The sequence below is a fragment of the Squalius cephalus genome (genome assembly GCF_949319135.1).
Source record: "Squalius cephalus genome assembly, chromosome: 20".
Lineage (NCBI taxonomy): Eukaryota > Metazoa > Chordata > Actinopteri > Cypriniformes > Leuciscidae > Squalius > Squalius cephalus.
The window spans coordinates 342,535-358,594 of NC_137141.1; the positions used below are offsets into that span (position 1 = coordinate 342,535).

The following is a 16,060-nucleotide window of genomic DNA, read 5'->3' on the forward strand; positions in this document are numbered from 1 at the left end:
CTTCAGTCTCTCTGAGCTTCAGTCTCTCTCTGAGCTTCAGTCTCTCTGAGCTTCAGTGTCTCTGAGCTTCAGTCTCTCTGAGCTTCAGTCTCTCTGAGCTTCAGTCTCTCTGAGCTTCAGTCTCTCTGAGCTTCAGTCTCTCTCTGAGCTTCAGTCTCTCTGAGCTTCAGTCTCTCTCTGAGCTTCAGTCTCTCTGAGCTTCAGTCTCTCTCTGAGCTTCAGTCTCTCTGAGCTTCAGTCTCTCTGAGCTTCAGTCTCTCTCTGAGCTTCAGTCTCTCTGAGCTTCAGTCTCTCTGAGCTTCAGTCTCTCTGAGCTTCAGTCTCTCTCTGAGCTTCAGTCTCTCTGAGCTTCAGTCTCTCTGAGCTTCAGTCTCTCTGAGCTTCAGTCTCTCTCTGAGCTTCAGTCTCTCTGAGCTTCAGTCTCTCTCTGAGCTTCAGTCTCTCTGAGCTTCAGTCTCTCTGAGCTTCAGTCTCTCTGAGCTTCAGTCTCTCTGAGCTTCAGTCTCTCTCTCTGAGCTTCAGTCTCTCTCTCTGAGCTTCAGTCTCTCTGAGCTTCAGTCTCTCTGAGCTTCAGTCTCTCTGAGCTTCAGTCTCTCTGAGCTTCAGTCTCTCTGAGCTTCAGTCTCTCTGAGCTTCAGTCTCTCTGAGCCGTATATGATCAGTCTCACGGTGCTCACGGTTTCTCTCCTCTCCTTTATGAAGTGTCCGCTGGACTCAAGCCTGAGGATAATCATCTGTTTGTTGAAGATTCCCGTCACTAACGCAACAAGAGTAAGCTCGTACATTTCTGTGGCTCTGTGTCGTTTAAGGTTAATGTTTAAGTGTGTTATGGTCATAAATCTCACTGCTTCTCCATTTGTCCTGCAGAGTCTGCTGGAGCCCTTCTCCAAACTGCTGAGTTTTGTTCTCCAGTACGGTGTGTTCAGTCTCTCGTATCTCGTAGAGATCTGTGGTTTATGCTACAAAAACTTCAGCAAGGTGAACAAGCCTTTATTTGTCAGTGTTTATTCCACAAGAGAGGATCTGATGTCCACTAGCATGATTTTATGCCCTACAGAGATTTTACAATCGCTTGTTGTACCAATGCTACAATTTTCTGTCATAATCATTTGTTAACAAACATGTATTCATTACTTCAGTGAGCTCATTGTTTCTGTCTTAAATTGATACATTTTTAGCTGTGATTTTGTATATGTACATTTCTGAAAACATAACTTAGACAGTTTCCTCTGATTACAGATCACTCTAAATTGTAATGTGGACTCGTGCATTTGCTGTAAAGCTGTTTTGAAACGATGTGTACTGTGAAAAGCGCTATACAAATAAATGTGAATTGAATTGAATTGTTTTTGAAAATGACATTTTCCCCCTGTTCGCTGCAGGAAAGAGACAAGTTCTACATGTCACGTATCGTGGTCCTGGAGCTGCTTCAGGCTCTGAAGTTCAAGTCCTCTATTCCCGATACGAACCTGCTGCTGCTGGTGCAGGTACAGCCCCGTCTGTCACAGCTCATGGAAAGTTCAGCGATTATGAAATGAATTCAATTTCAGCAATAAGCATCTCTACAGAAGACAAGACATTTTTCAGATCAATCCCGTCTCACAGTAGAACAAAAAACCATGAAGCCATTTGGGCGCATATCTAGTTTTCTACTAATATGACAGCTGCACATATTGTGTCCAAAAACACTGTTTGTTAAAGATGAGTGTTTGGTCTGGCGTCATGTGCTGGTGTGTGAACATCTGTAAACACGCTGTTGAGCCTCACCCCCTTCTTCTGATACATGGCTGAAAGAAGTGTTCACTTGCATTAAATTGGAAAGAATCAGATTGTCACTCAATGGTTCTTTAAGGACCTTTGACAAACTGGCATAATTATATAATCTGTCCTTAGAAGAACCCACATTTGTTTATTTTATTTTTATTTTGCAAAATGTTTTGTTTGTTAAGATATCAGTATTGCGTTGTTGTTTTTCTTTTCTTTCCTTATTGGAAGCTGTAGGTTGTTTATTTGAGGGAGGTTCTTATTGGGGTATTAACAGTGTGGAAAGATAATTTCATAAAATCAGTGTTATCATCTGTTGATTTGATATTCCCTGCAGAAAAATCTAATAAAGAAATTAGAAATACACAGGCTCATGAGATCAGTGTGAGAGCGAGTCAGTAATGTCCTCTGCTGTCCTCAGTTCGTGTGTTCAGACATCGGGACGAGGCTGGCTGAGTCCACCATCATCCAGAAGCACATGATCACCGCTCTGCCCGGGGTGAGCCTCGTCTCTCATCACATCTGCCGTGTGTGTGTGTGTGTGTGTGTGTGTGTTAGTGACGGATGTCTGTCCCGCAGTGTACGACCGCGGCCATGGAGTGTTTGAGGCAGTATCTGAGCGAGTTGCTGGACTTCATCGCAGACATGCACACGCTGACTAAACTAAAGGTATTCCTCTACACAAGCGCTCAAACATTCACTGTCGTAATGGACTGAATCATGATGTAATTCATAAAGCAGCTTGACATTGTGAATGTGTGTGATGTGCGTTTGCAGCTTCAGTGAGAAGTGAATTCAGTTCAAACGGAGCGTTATGTCTCCGCTGTCTCTCGTCCGTTTACACATACAATCATCATGTACAAATGTAAGATGTCCATCCCCAAATCCAGAAAAGTTGAGACATTTTGTAAAATCCAATAAAATCAAGAATCTGTGATGTGTTCATTCTCTTAACCTTTATTTAACTGACAGAAGTACAAAGAAATCATTTTCAAAGTTTTCACTGACCAACTGTCACGTGTCAATTCATGTTAGAAGTTTCAGTTTGTGTTTTGATTGGTTCCTCTTTTCCTTTGTACTTTTCCTGCCACTCCTTTGTTTCTATGGTTACTATCACTATGAGTTCATTTGTCCCTGCTGTGTAAGATTAATTATCTCGTTTCTGTTTGCTGTCTAAGATGCACCCCTTAAGTCTTTATCCAGTCTCTATTGCGTTTATGTGTGTCTTCCCTGCCTGTCAGCTTGTTCCAGAGTACTTTTATAAAAGTTTGAGTTTGTATCTATAATCGGAGTCTTCAGTCCTGTTCCTGAGGAAACCACAGTGTGACAGAAGATCGGACCAACCCAAATGGATGAACGGGTAATGTTCATCTCCGTGGCTCAGGAGAGCCACAACCTTTTAGAGTTTTCGAGGGAATTCCTCCGGCTTGCCATCACCAGCTCGAAAATAACACCCTGAGGACCCTGTTCCAGATCGGGGACTTTCCAGCACCCCACTAACCTCCCAGACACCACAGGGCTGGGCTGGAGGGAAACCTTGATTCGGTGTCTGGAGAGCGTGTGGTCCCGGTCTGGAACCAAGCCCTTCTCAGAGTCCGTTCCAGAGTCCCGTCCCGTCATGGTCGCCGCCACGCCAGAGCCCTCTGTCATAATAGTCGCCGCTTCTGAGCCTTCAGCTAAGATGGCCGCCGCTGCGCCTGAGTCTCCTGTCCCTGTCCTCGTCCAGAGTCCAGAGGAATTGGACTTAATAGATTTCGATACTGAAATACCCTGTTTTCCTCCATCATATGTTTTATCTGTCTGCCCGGAACTACCTGTCAGCTCCAAACTCCTACCCAGCCTCCCTCTCCCACCTCCTCCCATCATCATCATCTATTCCTCATCACCGCCTCACCCTCACCCTCATTCCACCATCGGTGATGTGGGCTTGCTGCGGGGCTGCCAGTCTCCAGCTCCATCATGGTCGGTGGATCCCCGGTCTCCACCTCAGCCCATCGGTCCATTAACTCCACCTTGGCTCCCACCTCCCTCATCTCCACCGTGGCCCATCAGTCCAGGCTCCCTCGTCCCTCTGGCTCCGCATTGGTCGTTCGCCGACCTGCCCTCGCCTCAGGACTACACTCCTCCTGCTTCGCCTCATCCCTTCGTCCCTCTGCTCCGTTGGTCTCCTCACTCCCTCCAGCTCCACCGTGGCCCTCTGGATCGCCAGAGCCGTCGGCATCGCCTTGTCCCTCCGGATCCTCAGCATCACATTGGCTCGTCGGCTCTCCTTCTACACCCTGGTCTCCTCTTCCAGCTGCTCCGCCTCCGTCAGTCGGCCCCCTGGAGTCGTCAGCCCTTTCTCCACCATGGCTCCTCCCTCCATCGGCTCCACCATGACCCCTCTCTCCATCGGCTCCACCATGGCTCCTCCCTCCATCGGCTCCACCATGGCTCCTCCCTCCATCGGCTCCACCATGACCCCTCTCTCCATCGGCTCCACCATGGCTCCTCCCTCCATCGGCTCCACCATGACCCCTCTCTCCATCGGCTCCACCATGGCTCCTCCCTCCATCGGCTCCACCATGGCTCCTCCCTCCATCGGCTCCACCATGACCCCTCTCTCCATCGGCTCCACCATGGCTCCTCCCTCCATCGGCTCCACCATGGCTCCTCCCTCCATCGGCTCCACCATGACCCCTCTCTCCATCGGCTCCACCATGGCTCCTCCCTCCATCGGCTCCACCATGACCCCTCTCTCCATCGGCTCCACCATGGCTCCTCCCTCCATCGGCTCCACCATGGCTCCTCCCTCCATCGGCTCCACCATGACCCCTCTCTCCATCGGCGCCACCATGGCTCCTCCCTCCATCGGCTCCACCATGACCCCTCTCTCCATCGGCTCCACCATGGCTCCTCCCTCCATCGGCTCCACCATGGCTCCTCCCTCCATCGGCTCCACCATGACCCCTCCCTCCATCGGCTCCACCATGGCTCCTCTCTCCATTGGCTCCACCATGGCTCCTCCCTCCATCTGCTCCGCCTTGGCCCCCTGAACTGCTGCCACTATCCTTTATAGAATATCCAAGTTAAACTCTTTTGAAACAGTCCACAAAATAAACCTTTATTCAAAGTAAACCTTTATGTAGTTTTGTGTTTGCTGATGAGAAATGTTTGGACCGGGTGTAAACGAACAGCTGCTTCTCAGTTCTTCAGAACACAACTTTTCAGACAGATTGGAAGTTGATGTTGAGAAAAGAGAGATGTGTCTCACAAACCGAACCCCTCCACAGCCGAGGCTTTCCACTGGAAAACTGCTAGTGAGAAGTCAAGTCAAGTCATCTTCATTTATATAGCGCTTTTAACAATGTAGATTGTTTCAAAGCAGCTTCACAGAGATAAGCGTATAATTTAAGGTAACAGAGATTGTTTTGGCTTTATAGCAGAGTTAAGTTATTTTCCAGCTAAAGTTAGTTTTGATTGATTTGCTTCCGTCGCAACGATCATTTGTTATTAAATTAGGGGCCGCTAAGACGACACCATTCTCTCTACACAGACTTTAAACGCGAACCTGTGAGAAACGCTGATGGCGTTCACATGCGCATTTAGAATGGGTTCTATAGTTATGTGCGTTTGAATATACGCAGGTTTGGAATTCCCTACAAGCCAAGCCTAAACAAAGTACTGGTGTTTCCTTATAAATTTTGATAAAGAATTTTATTTTATTTTGTTGCTTTGGGGTAGGAACGCGAAACGAATTTTCCCGACAACGCCTTATCTGTAGAGTGGTAGAGGGATCCTCCACAGGGAGAGACTAGTTGGCACTTCAGCACTGCGTTGTCATCGGTCCAGGCGAAGGTCCTTCGTCAGATCTGGATACGGCCTGGATCCGGCAGGCTGCAGGAAAACCTCGGGATAAACACAGACACTAATATTAGCGTAGATGCCATTCTTCTCATGGTGTAACGAGTACATCAGGATTTATGGGAAGTGTTCCCGGTTCCAGCTGACCTAATCTATGCAGCCTAACATTAAATTATAGAAGTCTATAATGTATTATGTGAATGCTAGGTCAAAGAGATGTGTCTTTAATCTAGCTTTGAACTGACAGAGTGTGTCTGCTTCCCGGACAATGGTAGGAAGACTGTTCCAGAGTTTTGGTGCTAAATAGGAAAAGGATCTACCGCCAGCAGTCGATTTTGATATTCTAGGTATTATCAACTGGCCGGAATTTTGAGATCGCAATAGACGTGAAGGACTATAATGCGTTAAGAGCTCGCTCGAGCACTGCGGAGCTAAACCATTTAGTGCTTTGTAAGTGATCAGCAATATTTTAAAATTTATGCGATGTTTAATAGGGAGCCAATGCAGTTTTGACAGAACCGGGCTAATATGGTCATACTTCCTGGTTCTGGTAAGAACTCGAGCTGCTGCGTTTTGGACCATCTGTAGTTTGTTTATTAAGCGTGCAGGGCAACCACCCAGTAGAGCATTACAATAATCTAGCCTTGAGGTCATGAACGCATGAACTAACTGTTCCACATTTGTCAATGAGAGCATATGGCGTAATTTAGATATATTTTTAAGATGGAAAAATGCAGTTTTACAGATACTAGACACGTGACTTTCAGATGAAAGATTGGTATCAAAGAGCACACACACACACACACACACACACACACACACACACACACACACACACACACACACCCACCCAGGTTCCTAACCGACGACGAAGACTTAACAGAGCAGTCATCAAGTGTTAGACAGTATTCTAGATTATTACGTGAGGAAGTTTTTTGTCCAATAATTAGAATCTCTGTTTTTTCAGAATTTAGAAGTAGGAAATTACGAGTCATCCAATTTTTTATATCAGCTATGCATTCCGTTAATTTTGTGAATTGATAAGTTTCGTTAGGTTTTGAAGAAATATAGAGCTGAGTATCGTCGGCATAACAGTGAAAGCTAATGCCATGTTTCCTAATGATATCTCCTAATGGTAGCATGTACAGAGTGAACAGCAGCGGTCCTAGTACTGAGCCTTGTGGTACGCCATACTGAACTTGTGATCGATGATCTCTTCATTTACTGCTACAAACTGATAACGGTCAGATAAGTATGATTTAAACCATGCTAGTGCATTTCCCGTAATGCCAACATAATGTTCTAATCTATTTAAAAGAATGTTGTGGTCGATAGTGTCAAATGCAGCACTAAGATCGAGTAACACTAATAGCGAGATACAACCACGATCGGATGATAAGAGCAAATCATTTGTGACTCTAACGAGAGCAGTCTCAGTACTATGGTACGGTCTAAATCCTGACTGGAAATCCTCACAGATATCATTTCTTTCAAGAAAGGAACACAGTTGTGAGGATACTGCCTTTTCTAATATCTTTGACAGAAAAGGTTGATTCGAGATCGGCCTGTAATTGACTAATTCTGTACGATCAAGTTGTGTTTTTTTATCAAGCGGTTTAATCATAGCCAGCTTAAAGGTTTTTGGTACGTATCCTAGAGACAAAGATGAATTAATGATATTAAGAAGAGGATCTAGGACCTCTGGAAGCATCTCTTTCAGTAGCTTAGTCGGTATAGGGTCTAACATACATGTTGTAGATTTAGATGATTTAATGAGTTTAGTAAATTCTTCCTCTCCTATAGTAACGAATGAATCAAATTTTTCCTCAGGGAGACTACAATGCACTGCCTGATGTGATACTGTAGTAGACGGTTGCATAGTTATAATTTTCTCCCTGATATTATCAATCTTATAAGTGAAGAAGTTCATAAAGTCATTACTGCTGTGCTGCTTGGAAACTTCTGGGGTTGAGGATTTATTTTTCGTTAGTTTAGCCACCGTTTCAAATAAATACCTAGGATTATGTTTATTTTCTTCTAATAGGGTTGAAAAATAAGCAGATCTAGCAGCTTTTAAAGCCTCTCTGTAAGTAATTGAGCTCTCTTTCCATGAAATGCGAAATACCTCTAGTTGTGTTTTCTTCCAGTTGCGCTCCATCTCTCTGGCTGCTCTCTTAAGGGCCCGAGTGTGCTCGTTGTACCACGGCGTTGGACTATTTTCTTTAATCTTCTTTAAGCGCAACGGAGCAACTGTGTCTAAAGTGCTGGAAAAGAGAGAGTTAAACGTTTCTGTTGCAATATCTAGTTCTTCTAAGCTATCTGAGATGGTGAGATGATGAAACTGATCAGGAAGATTATTAATAAAGCAATCTTTAGTGGCAGAAGTGATAGGTCTAACATATTTGAAACACGGAGTCGGCTTTGCAGCCTTGGCTAAATGAAGTTTACACGAGACTAGATAATGATCTGAGATGTCATCGCTCTGCTGCAGAATTTCAACGGCATCAACATCTATTCCATGTGATAATATTAGATCTAGAGTATGATTACGACGATTACGTATGAGAAGTCTCAGATCTCCTGGGATAAAAGTGTGTGCCACTGCCTGAATGTAAAATGCTGAAAGCATGATGTGTGTTTGTGTGTGTCTCTCAGAGCCACATGAAGGCCTGCTGCCAGCCGCTGCACGAGGACACGTTTGGTGGGAATCTGAAGGTCGGTCTGGCTCAGATCACGGCGATGGAGATCAGCAAAGGAAACCACAGAGACAACAAAGCAGTGACTCGCTACTTGCCCTGGCTTTACCACCCACCCTCTGCTATGCAGCAGGGGTAAACGTGTGTGTGTGTGTGTGTGTGTGTGTGTGTGTGTGTGTGTATGTGTGTGCGTGTGTGTGTGTGTGTGTGTGTGCGTGTATGTGTGTGTGTGCGTGTGTGTGTGTGTGTGTGTGTGTGTGTGTGTGTGTGTGTGTGTGTGTGTGTGTGTGTGTGTGTGTGTGTGAGTGTGTGGGCATGTTTAGCTTTACTTGTGAGGACCAAATGTCCCCACAAGGATAGTAAAACTTGAGATTCCCTACTTTATGAGGACTATTTGCTGATTAATATTAAATTGATTAATAAACTGATTAATGATTTTGCTGAAAGAAATGATTAATAAACATAATAAAATGTGTTTTTTTGAAAATGTAAAATGCAGAAAGTTGTGTCTGATGGATAGGTTTAGTGGTAGGGTTAGTGTAAGGGGACAGAATATACAGTTGGTACAGTATAAAAACCACTATGTCTATGGAGAGTCCCCACAAAGATAGCGAACCAGACGTGTGTGTGTGTGTGTGTGTGTGTGTGTGTGTGTGTGTGTGTGTGTGTTTGCATCGGCATCTCTTTACTCTGTTCTTCTGCTTCCTTAGACCCAAAGAGTTCATCGAGTGTGTGTCGCACATCCGTCAGCTGTCCTGGCTGCTGCTGGGCTCTCTTACCCACAGTGCTTTGCAGCAGGGCTCCTCGTGCTGCATGCCCATCCCTCTGGACGCTGGGTCTCACATCGCGGACCATCTGATTGTCATCCTGATCGGGTTCCCGGAGCAATCCAAGGTATGAAGCGGATCGTTGAGCTGCGGGATCTGCAGGTCTGTGAGTCTGAAGCTCTTCTGTGTGTGTGTGTGTGTGTGTGTGTGTGTGTGTGTGTGTGTGTGTGTGTGTGTGTGTGTGTGCAGACGTCAGTGCTGCACATGTGTTCGCTGTTCCACGCCTTCATGTTCGCCCAGCTGTGGACCATCTACTGCGAGCAGGCGGCCGTCCCGTCCAGCCAGAACCAGAACCAGAACGAGTTCTGCTCGGGGGCCATCCTGACGGGCCTGGAGTTCTGGAGCCGCGTGACTCCCAGCATCCTCCAGCTCATGGCCCACAACAGAGTGGTGCGATTCTCTCTCACACACACACACTATCTGTACAATGGGCTTGATACGACACTATTAGATATAAAATTACTCCTATTTGCAATTAATTCTAGACTGCATGCTAATGAGCAAAGGCAATCAATCATGATCAGGGTTTGAAATTAACACCCGCCAAATGCGGGTAAAATCAACAGTGGTGGGAAACGCTGTCACATCACTAGCCAGTTTGGCGTTATTATATTTACTCACTTTGCTTATATTTACTCACTTTGCTGGGGAAGTTCGTGTAAGACAAATCTGCACAGATGTAGCGCAAATACTCTTGAGACTTGATATATTAAATACAGCGTATTAAGCAGAAGCAATAGTGAAGTAGAACCCTCTGGGGTCTAAGGTGTTTTTGGGGTCCTTGAGATGTTCTGACATGCCCTGACATTTGTGCTTTTTTCAGTTGCTTGTAAACATATTAATGGCAAAGGTGTAATAACACTCTATTTAGCACAAACAGGGCTACTATAATATGTGAGCAACATGTATGTTTTTGAGAAACTTTTCGCGGTTTACAGACACTATTGCATATCGCGATTCGAACAAAGCACTTAAGAATAAAGAACTTACTATTCTCAATCCTCTGCTGGATTCGTTACTCCTCGAAACTAAACTAAAGCAGCACTTCTGAGGTAAATTTCCCAGGATTATTCCTCACGTAAAGTGCATGAGTCAGATTAAACTTGATGTGTTTTATCCAGATGATGTGGGCGTTGACACGTTTGCATGGATTGCCTCAGATCATTTGGTTTTGAATAGCGTGCTCTCTGTGGGCGTGTTCACATTAGCAGATAATGAGTTATAATGAGCTGTAATGAGAATGACTGACATCTCTCTCTTTTCATACAGATTACATAAACTGAGAATATTTGTTTTTTATATAAATTACTTAATTTAAAAGAGAATTCAAGTTTTATAAAGACATATCTCTTGTGCCTGTGTGACTGAGTATTCGCTGAGTTATAGTTCATTTTCGGACGCGTTTCAGAATGGACTTCACTGACAGAGAGAAGGCAGAACTCGCATCATGTTTATTTTTCTTTATTTGGCAAAAAGCACAACACTTTGTTTTTATTGTGAGTATACACAAAAAAATACACACTTAACAGGATCGAATGATGTACAACACTTGTATGTAAGATCAAAATCAACAGAGTATTTTGAGTCTCTTTTGCACTGATAAGAAAAAAAGCGAGCTCGTCGCGCCGGCGCGATAGTCGACCCCAGGGGTTAACAGAAAAAACATTGTTATTTTCCAACATCCTGCATTTTTTTGATGTTCTTTGTACTGTATTGATCTGTCCACCTAAAACATATTTTTGGTGAAAAGGATGAAGATGAAAGAGGAAGGGAGGAGATGCTGGATGGCAGGATTTTGTTTGATTATATATATGTTGTGACGTAGTTAATCTAGTTAATTTCCTTTTTTCTTTTTTTGGCTACTAGAAGTTCTGAATGGCTGGTAACTTAAACATTTAGTAGTCAGATTGGCCAGTGAATGAAAAAGTTCATTTCAAACCCTGATCATGACCCATCATATCTGACAGAAGTGTGACGCGGCAGGTGTTTGTGTGTGTTTCAGATGGTGGAGATGGTGTGTTTGCATGTCATCAGTCTAATGGAGGCCTTGCAGGAGTGCAACTCAACCATCTTTGTCAAAGTAAGAGGGATATATTACCACACATGCTCAAACTGATTGGGTCTGTAGTGCTTGAAACTGTATTTGCACTTCTACATTATGCAGTCTAAGGTGTTTTAATGTCTTCTTCACTCTGTTTAGCTGATTCCCATGTGGCTGCCAATGATCCAGTCGAATTTAAATGTAAGTGTTCATATTGATTATCAAGTCAGGCAGTGATTCTTGCTTTCTTTCTAGAGTAAACTTTCAAAATCTCCTGTTAGGGTGTCTCACACTGAACCGAGCCGAGAGCGTCTGACCCCAAAGTCTAGTTCGTTTGGCTAGTGTGATTGCTAACCGCGCCGGAGCACAGAACAGTTTCTACTGTCATCATTACGACAGCAAACATCTTATATTACTACTCAGAAAGTACACTTTTTAATTAATTTAATGTAATCGAGTATATTCAGGTTCATAATGGGTCTGATTCTCTACTAATTGATGACAGGAATTGTAGTTTGCGAGTAAAGCTGCAAACTCCTGCATCAGCGTCAGCTGCCTCCGCAATAATCTCCTGATACGTGCAGCTCAATCAAGTGAACATCACTGCGCGGCATAAACGATAAATCTATTAGGCAGTCTATTGGCGAAAGCACTTATCTTCAAAACAAAAGGCTGCATGGTGAATGACGGTCGCGAGCTCCGGCACTGAATGTTGAGTGTGATGTGAGTGCAGGCCATACACTAGAAAAGATGGACGACGCCCCTTCACTCTCTCCCATTGGTGAAAAGTGAAGCCGCCAAAGTCTGAATATGGCGCTGACATCTTGCGCTGATTTGGGACCTGATTCTGCGCAGTAGTGAACGTGAAATGTAGCCGTGATATCAAGGTCCCGCCCACATACACACACACACACTCCCGCAGAAACCGTTAGTACAGTTTATGCAGTGCAACTCATTATGTAAGTGTGAAATAAACAGTTATGGACATGAAGAAATTAAAACTGAAGATCCAATCTGAAAATCCCCCAAAAAGTCTTTGTTTAGAGAAGCTGTCAATCCCAGCTGTCAATCATGACGTCACACTTCCATTTTTATAGCATCAAATAACTAACTAAGACCAGACTTGTTTAAAAAAATGAACACTTAAACTTACATCAGCGTGATAAAAACTACCTAAAATGATAGTAAACATCTTTGGAAAAAGATTATTTGAAGTGTAATATGATTGTTTAGTTTCCATTGCGTCCCATTAGACTACATGGGGGAGGTGGGGTTTATGAGCTATACTTGGGACCAGCCACCGGGGGGCGATCGAGACTCTGGGTTTATGAGCTATACTGGGACCAGCCACCGGGGGGCGATTGAGACTCTGGGTTTATGAGCTATACTGGGACCAGCCACCGGGGGGCGATCGAGACTCTGGGTTTATGAGCTATACTGGGACCAGCCACCGGGGGGCGATTGAGACTCAGGGTTTATGAGCTATACTGGGACCAGCCACCGGGGGGCGATCGAGACTCTGGGTTTATGAGCTATACTGGGACCAGCCACCGGGGGCCGATCGAGACTCTGGGTTTATGAGCTATACTGGGACCAGCCACCAGGGGGCGATCGAGACTCTGGGTTTATGAGATATACTGGGACCAGCCACCGGGGGGCGATCGAGACTCTGGGTTTATGAGCTATACTGGGACCAGCCACCGGGGGGTGATCGAGACTCAGGGTTTATGAGCTATACTGGGACCAGCCACCAGGGGGTGATCGAGACTCTGGGTTTATGAGCTATACTGGGACCAGCCACCGGGGGCGATCGAGACTCTGGGTTTATGAGCTATACTGGGACCAGCCACCGGGGGGCGATCGAGACTCTGGGTTTATGAGCTATACTGGGACCAGCCACCGGGGGGCGATCGAGACTCTGGGTTTATGAGCTATACTGGGACCAGCCACCGGGGGGTGATCGAGACTCAGGGTTTATGAGCTATACTTGGGACCAGCCACCGGGGGGCGATCGAGACTCTGGGTTTATGAGCTATACTGGGACCAGCCACCGGGGGGCGATTGAGACTCTGGGTTTATGAGCTATACTTGGGACCAGCCACCGGGGGGCGATCGAGACTCTGGGTTTATGAGCTATACTGGGACCAGCCACCGGGGGGCGATCGAGACTCAGGGTTTATGAGCTATACTGGGACCAGCCACCGGGGGGTGATCGAGACTCAGGGTTTATGAGCTATACTGGGACCAGCCACCGGGGGGCGATCGAGACTCTGGGTTTATGAGCTATACTGGGACCAGCCACCGGGGGCCGATCGAGACTCTGGGTTTATGAGCTATACTGGGACCAGCCACCGGGGGGCGATCGAGACTCTGGGTTTATGAGCTATACTGGGACCAGCCACCGGGGGGCGATCGAGACTCTGGGTTTATGAGGTATACTGGGACCAGCCACCGGGGGGTGATCGAGACTCAGGGTTTATGAGCTATACTGGGACCAGCCACCGGGGGGCGATCGAGACTCTGGGTTTATGAGCTATACTGGGACCAGCCACCGGGGGCCGATCGAGACTCTGGGTTTATGAGCTATACTGGGACCAGCCACCGGGGGGCGATCGAGACTCTGGGTTTATGAGCTATACTGGGACCAGCCACCGGGGGGCGATCGAGACTCTGGGTTTATGAGCTATACTGGGACCAGCCACCGGGGGCCGATCGAGATTCTGGGTTTATGAGCTATACTGGGACCAGCCGCTGGGGGGGCGATCGAGACTCTGGGTTTATGAGCTATACTGGGACCAGCCACCGGGGGGCGATCGAGACTCTGGGTTTATGAGCTATACTGGGACCAGCCACCGGGGGGCGATCGAGACTCTGGGTTTATGAGCTATACTGGGACCAGCCACCGGGGGCCGATCGAGATTCTGGGTTTATGAGCTATACTGGGACCAGCCGCTGGGGGGGCGATCGAGACTCTGGGTTTATGAGCTATACTGGGACCAGCCACCGGGGGGCGATCGAGACTCTGGGTTTATGAGCTATACTGGGACCAGCCACCGGGGGCCGATCGAGACTCTGGGTTTATGAGCTATACTGGGACCAGCCACCGGGGGGCGATCGAGACTCTGGGTTTATGAGCTATACTGGGACCAGCCACCGGGGGGTGATCGAGACTCAGGGTTTATGAGCTATACTGGGACCAGCCACCGGGGGGCGATCGAGACTCTGGGTTTATGAGCTATACTGGGACCAGCCACCGGGGGCCGATCGAGACTCTGGGTTTATGAGCTATACTGGGACCAGCCACCGGGGGGCGATCGAGACTCTGGGTTTATGAGCTATACTGGGACCAGCCACCGGGGGGCGATCGAGACTCTGGGTTTATGAGGTATACTGGGACCAGCCACCGGGGGGTGATCGAGACTCAGGGTTTATGAGCTATACTGGGACCAGCCACCGGGGGGCGATCGAGACTCTGGGTTTATGAGCTATACTGGGACCAGCCACCGGGGGCCGATCGAGACTCTGGGTTTATGAGCTATACTGGGACCAGCCACCGGGGGGCGATCGAGACTCTGGGTTTATGAGCTATACTGGGACCAGCCACCGGGGGGCGATCGAGACTCTGGGTTTATGAGCTATACTGGGACCAGCCACCGGGGGCCGATCGAGATTCTGGGTTTATGAGCTATACTGGGACCAGCCGCTGGGGGGGCGATCGAGACTCTGGGTTTATGAGCTATACTGGGACCAGCCACCGGGGGCGATCGAGACTCTGGGTTTATGAGCTATACTGGGACCAGCCACCGGGGGCGATCGAGACTCTGGGTTTATGAGCTATACTGGGACCAGCCACCGGGGGGGCGATCGAGACTCTGGGTTTATGAGCTATACTGGGACCAGCCACCGGGGGCCGATCGAGACTCTGGGTTTATGAGCTATACTGGGACCAGCCACCGGGGGGGCGATCGAGACTCTGGGTTTATGAGCTATACTGGGACCAGCCACCGGGGGGCGATCGAGACTCTGGGTTTATGAGCTATACTGGGACCAGCCACCGGGGGGCGATCGAGACACTGGGTTTATGAGCTATACTGGGACCAGCCACCGGGGGGCGATCGAGACGCTTTGGCTTCACTATTCAGGACTTGTGCGGCACGTTTGGTGCTCCAGGGCTCTAGTGTGAGCACACCCTGAAGGTGATGATACACAGATGTTGCTCGGGCACTTTCCCGTTGAGAATGGGCAACGAATTTCTATCTGGGTACTTAAGATCGGTCATGGGCCCTGTGTCTCTCCTGGTTGCCCGTTAACGGCAACATTGCTCAAAAAGTTGGCCTGTGTATCATGACCTTTAGACACTAACCGCTCCGTGTGTCTACAGCATCTGTCCGCAGGTCTCCAGCTGCGCCTGCAAGCCATTCAGAACCGGGTGAACCACCAGTGTCTCCAGAACCCCGGACCCGGATCCTTTCCTCTCGCTCTGCGCAAGTGGCTTCAGTGCACGCAGTTTAAAATGGCCCAGGTGGAGATCCAGTCGTCAGAGGCGGCGTCCCAGTTTTACCCCATGTGACCTGTTGTGTGTTTCATCATGAGCTTCAGCTCAACGTTCACTGAGCGCAGTGGTCTTCCGGGTGTGTGTGTGACTGCATACTGCTCTTCATCATGTGTGTGTGACTGCATACTGCTCTTTATCAGATGCATTACAGAAATCATGTATAGAGAAGAATGTTAGTCTGTGACAAGCAGGAAGAGTTTTTCGCATTATCAATAGTATGCATATTTCAAACCAAAATAAACAATTCAAGAGTTTTTTAAATACATTACCTTGAATTTTGTCTTTGTGTCTAATGCTTCAAACAGTTTGTGATGAGAAAATAAATCTGAAGCAT

At 47.1% G+C, this 16,060-nt stretch overlaps 1 protein-coding gene across 5 annotated transcripts in view; it reads left to right on the forward strand.

Annotated features, from left to right (window-relative positions):
* The window catches only part of unc79 (unc-79 homolog, NALCN channel complex subunit), an 87,773-nt gene extending 71,774 nt beyond the window's left edge, over window positions 1–15,999 (forward strand). For all 5 annotated transcript variants that reach the window (XM_079853767.1, XM_079853768.1, XM_079853770.1 and 2 more), the window contains 11 exons: window positions 703–771; window positions 868–978; window positions 1,383–1,487; window positions 2,186–2,263; window positions 2,344–2,433; window positions 8,263–8,438; window positions 9,014–9,197; window positions 9,320–9,520; window positions 11,133–11,210; window positions 11,331–11,372; window positions 15,553–15,999. In XM_079853767.1, coding sequence (XP_079709893.1) covers window positions 703–771; window positions 868–978; window positions 1,383–1,487; window positions 2,186–2,263; window positions 2,344–2,433; window positions 8,263–8,438; window positions 9,014–9,197; window positions 9,320–9,520; window positions 11,133–11,210; window positions 11,331–11,372; window positions 15,553–15,741 — 1,323 coding nt within the window. In that variant the 3' untranslated portion in view covers window positions 15,742–15,999. The remainder of the gene's footprint in view (window positions 1–702; window positions 772–867; window positions 979–1,382; window positions 1,488–2,185; window positions 2,264–2,343; window positions 2,434–8,262; window positions 8,439–9,013; window positions 9,198–9,319; window positions 9,521–11,132; window positions 11,211–11,330; window positions 11,373–15,552) is intronic.
* Window positions 16,000–16,060: the final 61 nt, after the last annotated feature.